This window comes from Oryx dammah, unplaced genomic scaffold (assembly GCF_014754425.2).
Source record: "Oryx dammah isolate SB20612 unplaced genomic scaffold, SCBI_Odam_1.1 HiC_scaffold_3, whole genome shotgun sequence".
NCBI lineage: Eukaryota > Metazoa > Chordata > Mammalia > Artiodactyla > Bovidae > Oryx > Oryx dammah.
The window spans coordinates 17,911,025-17,926,594 of NW_024070187.1; the positions used below are offsets into that span (position 1 = coordinate 17,911,025).

Below are 15,570 nucleotides of genomic sequence, written 5' to 3' on the forward strand. Positions count from 1 at the left end.
CTTCTGATGGACATTATTTTCAAGCTGTGCCCAATGTGTTCACTCTTATTTCAGTCCATGGCATCCTGCTAATGATAACTAGCACTTCTATTTATGGGAACCACTGTATTTTTAGTCTAAAAGGGGGGGTTGGGCAAAACTTCTCTGCTTTTTGGCTTCATCAGGGACAGCTCTCATGCTTTCTTAATTTATGGCCTATCTTCTGCTATTATTAGGTCTCGCAAATGAATTCAGCCCCTAAGTGTGACTGAGGATAAGTCATGAGTGATTTTGCATGAAGGCGCGTGTGTATTCCTGGATGCTGAGGGAATGATTTCTGATTCAGTTTTGGAAATATTAATACAGAATAGCCATGTATAAAGTCTCTAATTCTTTCATTTGATTTCTAGACATCCACACAGACTGTCACTGTTCCTTATACTGTTCACTTAAAGTCAAGTGAATGAAGAGCCAAAGAAATTCACTATTAATAATTTCCACATCAGGTGAAGATAATCAGTCTTCTTACTCATTTATAAAATAAGAACCAGAGATGCATATTATTATTTTTGTTAAATGGAAGCTTAGACTGAGGTGCTCAAATGTAAAAATCATCATTAAATGGGACCTTTGGAGGCCAAAGGAAAGTACTTTTCCATGGGAAAGTTTCTTAATGACACTTTTATTAAAGTATATAAGTCCCTTCAGTGGGCTTGTTAATTGCCACAAGTCATCACTTCTTCAGGATTCTCCTTAACTATGTTAACTATGTGCTTTTCTCTCTGTCTCTCCCTTCCTCCCTCTCTTGCCTAATATGATACTATTTCCAGACATGTTAAAAGGGACTAATGTAGGATGGGGAAGACTGGTGTGCTGCAGTCCATGGGGTCGCAAAGAGTCGGACACGACTGAGCAACTGAACTGAACTGAATGTTCAGGAAAAACTCCATAGCAAACTGCAGAACTCTCATACTTGAGTTTAAAACTCTTTCCTGAAAAATAATGCATTAGGCCAAAAACATGAGAATCCCTTTTAACCAGTCAGAGTCGTGTTTTCTCCTGTTCTGCGTTTTTTTTTGCTAATGGTTACATCAAGTAAACTTTATTGCTGACTAGACCCATCCTGAGGGACACTGATTTTCAGAAGACAAAGCATGTCCCCAAATATCAGTTCCTTTCCCTATAACTTGTTTCAATCAGTTTTTCTCATCTATTCTTGATTTTATTCATACATAAATGCTGTTTATCGGAGCCAGGAGTTCCATAAGCATACTAGAAGCTATGTAATAGAACCTTGAATTTTAATTTTTAAACACTTTTATTTTAGTCAAAGAACTTCCCTGAATATTATGTTCTGGGATTCCATTCCAAGGACAAGTTCACATTAAGAATAAACTTCCATTAAAAAAAAAATTCCTGCATACTTTTTCTGCCTATATCATTTCTAGTTCAATAAAAGATACACTGGAACATAATAACACTGCCTACTATTTTTGCTCTCTCCTCTGAAAAATTGGTAAGAATTTTACTGTGATCCCATTCACAAAGTACTACTGTGCATACTGCTTTCTGTAACAGTGTCAAATATTTTCCACCAAGTATTTTCCATTTCCCATCAACTGAGAACAGGAAGATGATAATGTGCTTTCTCTAATTTTCTGCATAAACGAACTTCAACTTTTAGAAAACAAGTTGCTTTCTACCGTACAGGCTATTGTTTTAGGAATAGAATCAAGTATTTCTCTATATTCAAAATCCCTTGAAGAGTCATTGTTTGAGTTGCATTACACATGATGTTTTAGGTGGCAAGTGTTTACTTCCATTGAAAGAACATGTCCTATTTTTGAGGGAAGAAAAAAAAAAAAAAAAAACCTTGTGATACATCAAATGTTTCTTGCAAAACAATTTGGTGAAACAAATGTAAATGAATCAGAAACATGTGAAGTGTATTTCAGTTAAACTTAATGGGTTTAAATATGAAGGCAGTAAAGTGCTCAGGGGGGAAAGAGTGTAGCAAGTCCGGAAGTGACATTTGTTTTGTTTTCATCAGTCCTGGACTCTTGAAAAGTGACCTGATACTCTGAATTCAAGCTCATTCAGATTCTTTCTTAAGCCTAATGATGGAGTTACAGAATGGGACAGTTATATCCAAATTAATTTTATAGTTTTATTGGGCTTCACTTATAAAGTGGGCATCAAATATTGCCAGTGTGCAATGCTTCAAGAACACTTTTCAGTCTGAAGTTAGAGGTTTTTCTATTTTCTGTTCTCTTCTGAGGGTAAAAGTAAATTGTAATGATGTTAAAGGTTTATCTTTTATCATCAAATAACATGTAAAGTTTCCAGAGTCACACATCAACTTCACACTTATTTCCTCTTTCTTACATGATCAGATCTGAATGGAAAACACAAGGGGTCTGAATGCATGCAAACATACCCAGGAGGAAGGCCCAGGGAGAAAAGGCGAGGGAAGAAAGAGAGGGGTGGGGGTAAGGGAGAGGCAGTGCATGCAGGGTGAAGTCATCAACCTCATTTCAAAAGGAAAACGTTCAAACCACGCTAATCATTTGAGAGTCACAAAAGCTTTATCCCGTAGTTTTCTAGTCCTATCATTTATGCTTGCTTAAAAACTATATTGCTTTTTAAGTTTTTTTATTTTGCAATTTTAAAAAATGCATTATTGTGAAAAGTAGGAAAAAAAAAAACTACACCACAGCAATAAAAAAGACTTCCAAATAAGTCTCGCTGTCAACATGCCTCAAAATGTGAGTTAATTTGATGTGTGGTGTGATATTTCTGTTTCTCCATTCTCAGTCTCTGAAAACAGGGACATTTTAAGCATTCCAGTAACTTCCGAGATACAAGGAATATATAATTGGAGGGTGTATATAAATGCATTTTTTGAGATAATATATGACATTGCTTAAGTAGCCTTCTGAATCAACAACTTGGTAGAGAAACGTAGGAACAGAAGTCCTTCCTGTGTAAGTAGCCTGTAGGGCTATTTTGTATATCCCAAGTCTGCTTTTTTGTTCCCTGAGAACATAATGATATAACTGGAGTTTACCATGCTCCGACCGCTCAGAATTCTACTGCTGCTCATCACTGAATTTGGAGTGAAGATGCTGCTCCTTGAATTCTTTGTTCCCAAAGTTCCATTGCTTCAAACTCTCTGGAAGCATCTCTGTCTGTGTGTTCCTCACAGGCAGGAACTAAGAAATCACTCTTGGAATATCTGTTCCATAAATGGGCAGGAAATGTATTTTAGCTGCTAGCACAGCCCATTGTTGCTTTTTGTAACCTTCTCCTTATGCTAGTTCAGTGGGTAAAAAAAAAAAGAGTGACTAGGCTGTTTCATTCACACCTTCAATCAGTGGCAGTATAACAATTACAGCTATTTTTTGAGCCTCCAGAGTCACACTTTAGGGCTCTACTAATCAAAATAAAATCTAAATCCTAACCCCAAGGTCATGTCATTGAAAATACATGAACACTGTCAACTTCATCTTTGTCGTCACCATCAGCAATCAATGTTTATAAAGCCCTTAATTAAGTATTGTTACTACGTAGTACCTCTGCTCAGAACGTTATTAAATATTTCCTTTGAGGAGGGAAATCTTCTGATTTTCCATCACGATTTGGTGCAATAGCTTTTTGCTTACAAGATCTAATCTTTGCTTTTGGTGTTCTTGTTCTGCTTCATGACAGGCCTACCCTTGTAGCAGTGATAAGGAATGTGAAGTTGGGAGGTACTGCCACAGTCCTCACCAAGCATCGTCGGCCTGCATGGTGTGTCGAAGGAAAAAGAAGCGCTGCCATAGAGATGGCATGTGTTGTCCTGGTACCCGCTGCAATAATGGTAAAGGTCTCATTCAGTGTGATGGGCCTCTTTCCTTTCATGTAGGAAACCTGGAGACCAAGTTATACTGCCTTCTCCTTAGTCATACTTCTAAAATGTAAGGAGACTTCCAAACTGGCAGGAGTGGGATCAGGGTTTAGAATGTATACGATTACCAGGTGTATGTGTATTAGTCACTCAGTTGTGTCTGACTTTTTGCGACCCCATAGTCTGGAGCCTGCCAGGCTCCTCTGTCCATGGTATTTCCCAGACAAGAGTACTGGAGTGGGTAGGCATTCCCTTCTCCAGGCCATCTTCCTGACCCAGGGATCAAACCTGTGTGTCCTGCATTGCAGGTGAGTGCTTTACTGTCCCTCTCAGATCTTAGTTTTCCTGGGCTCTGATCACCTGCTGTAATTTATAATCTATGCTGACCCAGGATTTTCCATGTTGAAATGTTGAATATAAATAGCTAGACATTATATTCCACTGAACACGTAAGTGAATATGTGCAAAGGAACCAAAGACAGAAACCAGTGATTCATCAATACACTTGTGAGTTTGTTTTCATTTTCATACCAATTTCATAGCTTGATTCTCACACTCAAGGTGCCCTTTTTTGAAAGCCCCACACTGTGGCACACACAAATGCTGATAGAGTGATTGTTTCCTCCAAAAGGAAACATAGAAGTCTATTACATGGCCTTCACCCAATCTCAGTGACCTTATGGGCAGACAGTTCAGCGTTGATGATGAAATGAAGAACCTCCAACACATGGTAAACAATTAAATACTTGCAGAACATGATCAGGAACACAATTAGTCATGCAAAACATAATCAGGCTCATATTCCTACACTTGTTCCTGACCTGTGGGCCTGGTCCTACTGAGAGTATCCTGGACAAGAAGCGAAGGAAGGAAGACCTCATCCCATTAGAGATGTTTACAGTGTAGATGGGGATTTTATTTTTGATTAAAAAAGGAACCTTGATCCTAAACACAGATGTCTGATCAGACAATTTTAAGCTACTAAGATTTCATAATACTTCACTCTGTCACTATTCTAAACTCTTCGTATGTATTCACAGTAACTTTATGAAAGGAATTCTGTTTTTATCCCTATTTTTGCCCAAGGTCACTTGGTCATGAGACTGGCAAGACTGAAATCAAGAAAGCCTGGCTTAGGTCCAAACTATTGAGTTCTCAAGTCTAGATAGATGATAGATACATGGCCTCATACTTCACATCGGGAGACTACCTGAACAAGTCTAACTAATTATCTGACCATCTCCAGGCATCTGCATCCCAGTCACCGAGAGCATCTTAACCCCTCATATCCCAGCTCTGGACAGCACTCGGCACAGAGATCGGAACCACGGCCATCACTCAAATCATGACCTGGCATGGCAGAACCTGGGAAGACCTCACACTAAGCTGTCACATATAAAAGGTGGGGATAGCTGTAGCTCCAGAGAAATGTAGATAATTAATTCCATTGCTTCTGAGTGCAATTTGAAAAAAAAAATAATGGGAAGTTACTGAAACAGTAAGATTGTAACTGAATTTCTTCTCAGTTTTGAGGATTCTAGAGGTTTCTTGGAGATCTTGAATTGTGAGAAATATATATGACAAGAATTGTGGTACTCCAGTTAACCATGCCATTTTCTAAACAGTTCAGCCTTTTTACAAGATATTTAGAATAAATCTTTTACACAGCATTTCTCTTCCATAATCAAGAATAAAGCATTGCAAAACATAAATGGGAAAATGTTTGCTGCCATAAGATTAAATTACTAAGATTTAGAGTCCTTTTCTCACCTTTGCAGATTCAGAAATTTTATTTCACTAAACAACCAGGTAATATACTATGCATAAGCCAATTTTCCAAAAATAATTGGTTTCTAGAGGGATTATGTATGCCCATAAAAATTCCCTTCCTTGTGTCACAATATTTGGTAAGCCTAATCACTAATAGTAAATTTTTGAAAAGTGGAAATACCTATATTTTTAAAGGAGGCTTTTGCAAGTGTATTCTGTGGAGCACTGTTCTTTCAAGACATTGTATGACTAAAAGAACCTGTGTGTTCAAGAGTTTTATAATAGTATATCTGCCCATTTTTGGAATTTTAAAATAAACACTGATATATTGAAGGCTCTGACAAGTTCAGCAATGAGGAAAACAGGTTAACTTTTTTAGATACTGTATTTCCCTAGTTTACTTAACCATAAAACCATTTCCCCATATTTTTACCTTCTGTGGATCTAGTATCCTACAAAATATCTGACTTGTTAGTCCAACCTAAAACACTAATGATTCTATCAATAGGGTTAAAGTGACTGACAGTTCCTCTTCAACCAGCCCTCGTCTACACTTCCTGAAGGCCTTATCTCCTTATCTCCTATTTCTATCCCACTGAAATCACATGCATTCTTTAGTACGTGCGTGCTTAGTCACTCAGTCTTGTCCTACTCTGTGACCCCATGGATTTGTAGCCCCCCGGGCTCCTCTTTCCATGGGATTTCCAAGGCAAGAATACTGGAGTGGGTGGCCATTTCTTTCTTCAGGGGCTCTTTCTGACCCAGGGATCAAACCCGCATCTCCTTTGTCTCCTGCATTGCCGGCAGATTCTTTACCCGCTGAGCTGTCTGAGAAGTGGTCAGTACATGAGTGTCCATCTTTATTCTGACAGATCTCTATGTTACAATACAGTTTCTAATTTATTAATCACTATTAGCTAATTATATGTGTAATTTCCTGATGGCAGCTAGCAAGAAATGTTGATGGCTAGTGAGTTGTGCCCACATTCACACAGTGGGACCGGTGACATCCAGGGTGGCAGCTAACCTTTTAGATCAGGCTTGGCGCACTACAGCCCATGAGCCACGTCTGTCCTGCTGCCAGTTTATTTTATTTTATTTTTTTTAATTTTTATTTTTACTTTATTTTACTTTACAATACTGTATCGGTTTTGCCATACATTGACATGAATCCACCACGGGTGTACATGAGTTCCCAGTCCTGAACCCCCCTCCCACCTCCCACCCCATATCATCTCTCTGGATCATCATAACACAGGCCTGCCCATTCACTTAGGCATCATCTGTGGCTGCTTTTGTGATACAAGAGCAGAATGAAGAGCTGTGACACAGATCACATGGCCTAAAAAGTCAGAACTATTTACAATCCAGGGTGACAAAGAAGCTTGCAGGCTACACATCAACCCCACTGCGACATGTGGGTGCTCTCTGCTGACTTCATCCTTTTACTGAATTGAATCTCCAGATCTGTGCTCCTGTGATTTTTTTTTCTGATGGGTTCTTGGTTGACCCTGGGGCTGTTTGCCCTTGCTCTGCTCCACTCTGCATCAGAGCTTTTCACAGACTTCATTGCCTAGACTCCCCGTCAGGTGGCTTCCAGCCGCACGGGTTTGGCTGTGGTGAGAGACTGAGGGGCAGAGGAGGGGAAAGGCCAACGGATTCTCTCTGCCTCTGGGAGTGTTTCTGGCAGAGCTGCACCTCCTCGGGGCCTCAGCTCCTGCCGGGATTCCAGTCCCCTGCCCTTGCCCCATGCTGACATCACCAGCTTCTCTGGCTCCTCCAGCCTAAATGTGGTGGTGGCTTCCTGCGGCGCTGCTCTACGTTCTCCGGTGCTTCTTGGCCTCGCAACTCACTGCCTGTGTGACCCGTTCTCTGCATTAAATATCTTCTCTTTTCAATACTCAGCTTCTGTTTTCCTGGCTAGATTTTAACTGATACCTGGCGTTAGGAGGTACAGACAACTTCAGCCTTCTTGACTCAGTTTGTTTACTTTTTCCAAGAAGGATCAAATTAAATAGAAGGCATTTCTTTTTATTGTCATTCACCTAAGTAAACAAAACAGAAATATCTAAGATCACACCATACCAAAGTGAAGAGAAGATGCAACCCCCTCCTAGCTATTCATTAAACTTAATATTCAGACAGCAAACAATGGAAAGAGATGATACTTGGTTCACATGATTAGAGGGAAAGTCAATTGTTACGACTCTAAGACATCTCGGAAGATAGGAAGATAGTTTAAGTACAAATATTTTAGGTGCTTCTGATTGCAGAGTAGATTTTTCTCCTACAGTGTCATGGTAAAATCTTTCGGTCATCATTTCTTTAGGACATGAAGGAGATCCCTGTCTACGTTCATTAGACTGCACTGAAGGGTTCTGCTGTGCTCGTCACTTCTGGACCAAAATCTGCAAACCAGTGCTCCATCAGGGGGAAGTCTGTACCAAGCAGCGCAAGAAGGGCTCACATGGGCTGGAAATCTTCCAGCGGTGTGACTGCGCAAAAGGCCTGTCTTGTAAAGTATGGAAAGATGCCACCTACTCCTCCAAAGCCAGACTCCACGTCTGTCAGAAAATATGACCACCTCTGAGGACAAGCATCAGGAGCAGACTGTGAATCCATGTATTTAATGCATTATAGCATGGTGGAGAGTAGGATTTGGATTTCAGAAGAAGGGGTAAAATGAGGAATATGATAAGAACATAGATCAAAGAAAAAGGAAATGGAAGATCAGAAAGGGTGACAAGTGTGGTCAGTGTGTTTTCCATCATGCAACTTGTTTATGTAAATAATGTACACATTTGTGAAGATGCCATGATTCAAAAAAAAAAAAAATAAATAAATAAATAAAAGGCACACAGAGGGATTACTGATGAATACCATGTGACTTTCCAAGAGTTTAGGTTGTGCTGGAGGATCAATTTCTTTCACAGTGGTGACTGCCTATAAAAAATAACTATAAAGCCTTATTTCTAGTTAAACAAAGTACTCCCCATATACCCTGGCATACAACAGGCTCTAAAACGTGAAAAGAGGAATTGTTTGATGGGAAATAAAAGCATGGAGCACAGAGAATCTGCAACACAGAATCACCTTTTAATTTGGAACACTACTTCTTACTGCTCAATTAAAGACCTAGGTAGGAAAAAAATCAGTCAATATTTTCCAAATAATTTCAAAATAATCACAGGTCTTTAAGTCCTTCAGGAAAAAAAAAAACTTTGTTATTCCTTAAGCTTCTTGTTTATATTTTTGAAAAGTTTAATTTCAGCTACAATTAATAAGAACCAGTAGAATAAGACCGAAGTAATCCATTCAGGTTTCTAGATATAAATTGCATCTCTTGACTGTGCGTTATCCCTACTCATTTTATTCTCCAAATTATACCCATTGTGAATAACACAGAGCAGAATTTTCATGTTGTAAAAATTTTAAGATGCCCAAAGTAAAAGTTACTAGATCATATTACTCAAAGCTTTGGCATTCCCTATGTTAGATAGAACTAGACATTTACTCTTCACATACTCTGCAGTATAGTAAAAATGATAAAAGAAATGAGATATCTGTTCTGCACTGAAGCACAGCAAGGAAATTTTGTCAGCTGTCCAGTTTTAGCAACACATGGATCATATGTTTGAAGCACAAACTGACTTTTCATATGTGAAGCCCAAGGCTGCACAGTCTACATGGAAGTTATCCATGGGATTTGCTATCATAATATTTACTACGCAGATGAGTTCAGTGTGAGGTAACTACTTGACTGCAAAATATTTCTTTTATATTTCTGAGGTCATAAAATCATCTTATTTTTGAGGATGTCTCATTAAATGGACTCCAAGGCAGTTAAGATAATAAGGTTCCATTGCTCTTGGTAAGCTGCTTTCTAACTGGCTGATGGCACCATCTGACTTTTTTCAGCATCAACTCTTTCTGCAACAGCTGTTTTTTTTTTTTTGCCAAAGATACAGTTTCTGTCTTCTACAGTCACTGAGATTAAAAATTATAAATGGAATATCTTGTAAAATCTACATTTTGCTAATCTATAGAAACCACAGGTTCTAAATTTTTATATCCATTTTATTACTTTTTATTTTATTCAGTTCTATTCAGTTCTAAATATTATGCCTAGAGATTAAAGCCAAAAAGTTATACTTTTTACTTTGGACCTTTTCTTTTATAGACTATAAATCACTCCATAGTTTTCATTTACTTACAGCTCATTTGCAGTCTCAAATTCAAGTTCTCCCAGTAGAAACTGAACCTGAGCCTGCATGTCTATTAAGAATTTCACCTTTCCACATAGGTTCACTAATATGATTAAGATTTGCATTTTTTCCCCACATATCTGTTAAAACAGAAATTAAGAACCAAAGTCTGTACAAACAGGTTTCTATAAGCTTAGCAACATGAAAATGGAACATTTCAGGGAAACATTCCTATATAATAATTACATTTAAAATCTGGTTTCTGCATTATTTCCCTTATGTACATCCCTTCAAAAATTATTATTTGAAGTAATTTATTTACAGGAAATGTTAATGAGATGTATTTTCTTATAGAGATATTTCTTACAGAAAGCTTTGTAGCAGAATATATTTGCAGCTATTGACATTGTAATTTAGGGGAAATGTATAATAAGATAAAATATATTAAATTTTTTGCCTTCAAAAATGGAATTCAAATTTCCTTGTGTTTTTGCTTATGGGAAAAACTTTTAAGAAGCACAGATTCTCAGAGTTCAACTGAACAGATGGGTCTGATTTTGCAGTCTTAGCAGATATCCTTTGGATGACATCACCATGAGATGATCCAAGGCAGTTTACGGTTAGGTGCTTATTTCATGGTGGGACAGCTGTAATTGTCTAGAGATCTCTTCAAGAAAATTAGAGATACCAAGGGAACATTTCATGCAAAGATGGGCTCAATAAAGGACAGAAACTGTATGGACCTAAGAAAAGCAGAAAACATTAAGAAGAGGTGGCAAGAATACACAGAAGAACTGTACACAAAGAGAGCCATTAAGAAATGGCTCAGAAAACCATGATGGTGTGATCACTCACCCAGAGCCAGGCATCCTGGAGTGTGAAGTCAAGTAGGCCTTAGGAAGCCTCACTATGAACAAAGCTAGTGGAGGTGATGGAATTCTAGCTAAGCTATTTCACATCCTATAAGATGATGCTGTGAAAGTGCTGCACTCAATATACAAGCAAATTTAGAAAACTCAGCAGTGGCCACAGGACTGGAAAAGGTCAATTTTTATTCCATTCCCAAAAAAAGGCAATGCCAAAGCATGTTCAAACCACTGCACATTGCACTCATTTGTTCACACACTAGATAAGTAATGCTCAAAATTCTCCAAGCTAGGTTTCAACAATATATGAACCGTGTATGTGTAGATGTTCTAGCTGGATTTAGAAAAGGCAGAGGAACCAAAGATCAAATTGCCAACATCTGTTGGATGATAGAAAAAGCAAGAGAGTTCCAGAAAAACATCTGCTTCATTGACTACACTAAAGCCTTTGACTGTATGGATCACAATAATCTGTGGAAAATTCTGAAAGAGATGGGAATACCAAGCCACCTGACCTGCCTCCTGAGAAATCTGTATGCAGGTCAAGAAGCAACAGTTAGAACCAGACATGGAACAATGGACTGGTTCCAAGTTGGGAAAGGAGTACATCAAGGCTGTATATTGTCACCCTGCTTATTTAACTTCTATGCAGATTACATCATGTGAAATGCCAGACTGGATGAAGCACAAGCTGGAATCAAGATTGCTGGGAGAAATATCAATAACCTCAGATATGCAGATGACACCACCCTTGGGGTAGAAAGTGAAGAGGGACTAAAGAGCCTCTTGATGAAACTGAAAGAAGAGAGTGAAAAAGCTGACTTAAAAGTCAATATGCAAAAAACTAAGATCAAGGCATCTGGTCCCATCACTTCATGACAAATAGAAGGGGAAGCAATGGAAATAGTGACAGACTTTATTTTCTCGGGCTCCAAAATCACTGCAGATGGTGACTGCAGTCATGAAATTAAAAGACACTTGCTCCTTGGAAGCAAAGCTATGACTAACCTAGACTGCATATTAAAAAGCAGAGATGATACTTTGCCCACAAAGGTCCATCTAGTCAAAGCTATGATTTTTCCAGTAGTCATGTATGGATATGAGAGTTGGACCAAAAAAAAGCTAAGTACCAAAGAATTAATGCTTTTCAGCTGTGGTGCTGGGAAACGCTCGAGAGTCCTTTGGACTGAAAGAAGATCATACCAGTCAATCCTAAAGGAAATCAGTCCTGAATATTCATTGGAAGGACTGATGCTGAGGCTGAAGCTCCAATACTTTGGCCACCTGATGGGAAGAACTGACTCATTTGAAAAGACCTTGATGCTGGGAAAGATTGAGGGCAGGAGGAGAAGGGGATAACAGTGGATGAGATGCTTGGTTAGCATCACTGAGTTGATGGACTTGAGCTTGAGTAAGCTCTGGGAGTTGGTGTCGGACAGGGAAGTCTGGCAAAGCTGCAGTCCATGGGGTCATAAAATGTTGGACATGACTGAGAGACTGGAATGAACTGATTTTTTTCTTTATTAAATCTATAGTGTTCTAACTTGTGCTTTCTACTCAATTATCCTTTTTTTTCCTCCTTCTGAAACATCTTAGAACACAAATATTCCACAAACCTCTTTAAAACACTTGAAGTCACCTACTGTATTTCTTATAATCTTCACTTTAGGTTGAAATTTCTCCAAATAGAAATGCTAATATGCTTAAGGGATTGGTTCATTTCTGTATGGCACAAATAAATTACAAAATATGTTTACCCCTGTGGCTACAGAGGGCCCCCACGAACTAAAATCTAGTTCCCTGGAAGGTTTTTCCCCTTCTTCCTGAACACAAAGATGTCAGGAGTGTTTGACAAACATTACTCATCAATTATGAGACTGGGAGTGGTTGCAAGAGCACATGTTGTATTAGATGTTAATGGGATGGAAATGTGGAAAATAAACATTCTGTGACATAGTGGAATGAATTAAGTACAGCCATGGCAGCTTAATGAAGCTAAAACAGTCTGATAGAGGTCAGGATTGAAGACATCTCAAGCATGTCTGAAATAATTCCCCACATTATTCTAATTAGTCACTCAGTGTTTTCACAAATAGTTATCTATTTCTTCAAATTGAGAACATTCAGATTTCTAAGCTACAGTGTATTTTTAGATTATAACAATCATACGGGTGATATTTTTCTTTTCCACTGAGCTCAGTGAGATGCTCTGAGAAGTGATGAATTGCCCTGACTTTCTTTAGAGCCAATAAAAAACAACACCCTATTGAAGTCTTAGAATTTAAGGGGAAACAATCAATTACACTTTTCTCCTCCCTCAAATTGAGACCATTTCAGGAAAAGGTTAAGAAAGAAAGGCAGATGACAGATAACCCTGTGGCTGATAAAGTTAATAATGAAGAGTGTGGCATGTATCCTTGGGCAAGGAGAGAGAATCCGTGCCCACTGTCAGGCAACACCAGACAATATCAATTCTACCTGTTGGAGCTGCCCCTGTAAAACTTACAATAAACATGGGCAGAATCGAATGAGACACTTTCTTCTGGAAGTTACTGCCAAAGAAGAAGGGTGAAGAGAAGATGGAACGATGCATTTATCATTCAGTTCAGTTCAGTTCAGTCGCTCAGGTCGTGTCCGACTCTTTGTGACCCCATGAATCCCAGCACGCCAGGCCTCCCTGTCCATCACCAACTCCCACAGTTCACTCAGACTCACATCCATCAAGTCAGTGATGCCATTCAGCCATCTCATCCTCTGTCATCCCCTTCTCCTCCTGCCCCCAATCCCTCCCAGCATCAGAGTCTTTTCCAATGAGTCAACTCTTTGCATGGGGTGGCCAAAGTACTGGAGTTTCAGCTTTAGCATCATTCCTTCCAAAGAAATCCCAGGGCTGATCTTCAGAATGGACTGGTTGGATCTCCTTGCAGTCCAAGGGACTCTCAAGAGTCTTCTCCAACACCACAGTTCAAAAGCATCAATTCTTAGGCACTCAGCTTTCTTCACAGTCCAACTCTCACATCCATATGTGACTACTGGAAAAACCATAGCCTTGACTAGATGGACCTTTGTTGGCAAAGTAATGTCTCTGCCTTTTAATTTATCATTCAAGCATCTCTTATTTGAAATTCTCTGCTGCTGCTAAGTCGCTTCAGTCGTGTCTGACTCTGTGCAACCTCATAGATGGCATCCCACCAGGCTCCCCCGTCCCTGGGATTCTCCAGGCAAGAACACTGGAGTGGGTTGCCATTTCCTTCTCCAATGCATGAAAGTGAAAAGTGAAAGTGAAGTCGCTCAGTCATGTCTGACTCTTAGCGACCCCATGGACTGCAGCCCATCGGGCTCCTCTGCCCATGGGATTTTCCAGGCAAGAGTACTGGAGTGGGGTGCCATTTTGGGTTCATGTCAATGTATAGCAAAACCAATACAGTATTGTAAAGTAAAATAAAGTAAAAATAACAATTTAAAAACAAACAAACAAAAAAAGTGGGTAATTCATACCGCATGAAAGGAGTGAGTGAGGGGTGAAGTGAGACAAAGATTATTATACATTTCACATAAAACTAAATTAAGGATTAGAAAAGAAGACCTCTCCATTTTATTCCCCAGATCTTTATATTGATCGAGTATACATACCATTGACTATGGTGAAGATAAGGATTGTAACCAAAATCTGAGAAGCTATCTAATAGTTGAGGTCATTTCCCCAATTCCAATTACTCCCTCTTCATGGATCCTATAGGCAATTTAGGTTTTATCCACAGAAAATTGTAAAATGAATGAAAATAGTTCACTAATTCAGCAGACTCTAAAATCACACTATCATCAGGACTGAAAAAAAAATCCAGTAGCTGCATCCTTCTTTTTATAATCCAAATTATGTCCATCACATTACTAATATGGTTGATTAGAGGTTCTGTACTGGGATTAAAATACATAGGTATCTGGTAATAAAATGTATAAAAACACTTCAGTCATAAATTCTGAGAAAACTGATACCCTAGTTTTTAATATAAATCCTCTTCCATTAAAAAATTCCTGGAATGAATTCAAGTACAAAATTTATATCTTGTTGCATGTTAAAACCAAAATAAGTTGAAGTCTAGAGAAATCAGTCTATATTTGCTATCTTCAACGGACAACACAGAAGAAATGGACAAATTCTTAGAAAAGTATGACCTTGCAAGACTAAATCAGGAAGAAACAGAAAATATGAACAGACCTTTCACAAGTACTGAAATTGAAATAGTGATGGCTTCACAGGCAAACTCTATCAAACAGAGAAGAGCTAACACCTATCCTTGAAAGCCTTCCAAAAAATTTCAGAGGAAGGAACACACCCAAGCTCATTCTATGAGGCCACCATCACCCTGATACCAAAACCAGACAAAAGTATCACACAAAAAAACAAAATCACAGGCCAATATCTCTGATGAACATAGAGATGAAAATGCTCAACAAAATAGTAGCAAACTGAATCCAATATAGTCAAAGGATCATTTACCATGACCATATAGGATGTATCCCAGGGATGCAAGGATTCTTCAGTATCCACAAATCAACCGTTGTGATACACCACAGAAACAAATTGAAGAATAAAAACCATATAATCATCTCAACAGAGGCAGGAAAAACTTTCGATAAAATTCAACACCCATTTAAGATAAAAGCTCTTATCTCTCATGCGGTAAGTGGGAACTTACCTCAACATAATAAAGGCCATATATGACAAATTCATAGCAGACATCATTCCCAATGGTGGAAAGCTGAAAGCATCCGTCTAAGATCAGGAACAAGGCAAGGATGTCCATTATCACCACTCTGATTCAATATGGCTTTGGAAGTCCTAGAAAAGAAAAATAAATGG

The 15,570-nt window shown here is 38.7% G+C and overlaps 1 protein-coding gene across 1 annotated transcript in view; it reads left to right on the plus strand.

Moving 5' to 3' along the window:
- The window catches only part of DKK2 (dickkopf WNT signaling pathway inhibitor 2), a 126,332-nt gene extending 116,021 nt beyond the window's left edge, over positions 1 to 10,311 (plus strand). The window contains exons 2-4 of the mRNA XM_040237512.1: positions 3,688 to 3,838; positions 5,112 to 5,267; positions 7,965 to 10,311. Coding sequence (XP_040093446.1) covers positions 3,688 to 3,838; positions 5,112 to 5,267; positions 7,965 to 8,215 — 558 coding nt within the window. The 3' untranslated portion in view covers positions 8,216 to 10,311. The remainder of the gene's footprint in view (positions 1 to 3,687; positions 3,839 to 5,111; positions 5,268 to 7,964) is intronic.
- The last annotated feature ends 5,259 nt before the right edge of the window (positions 10,312 to 15,570 follow it).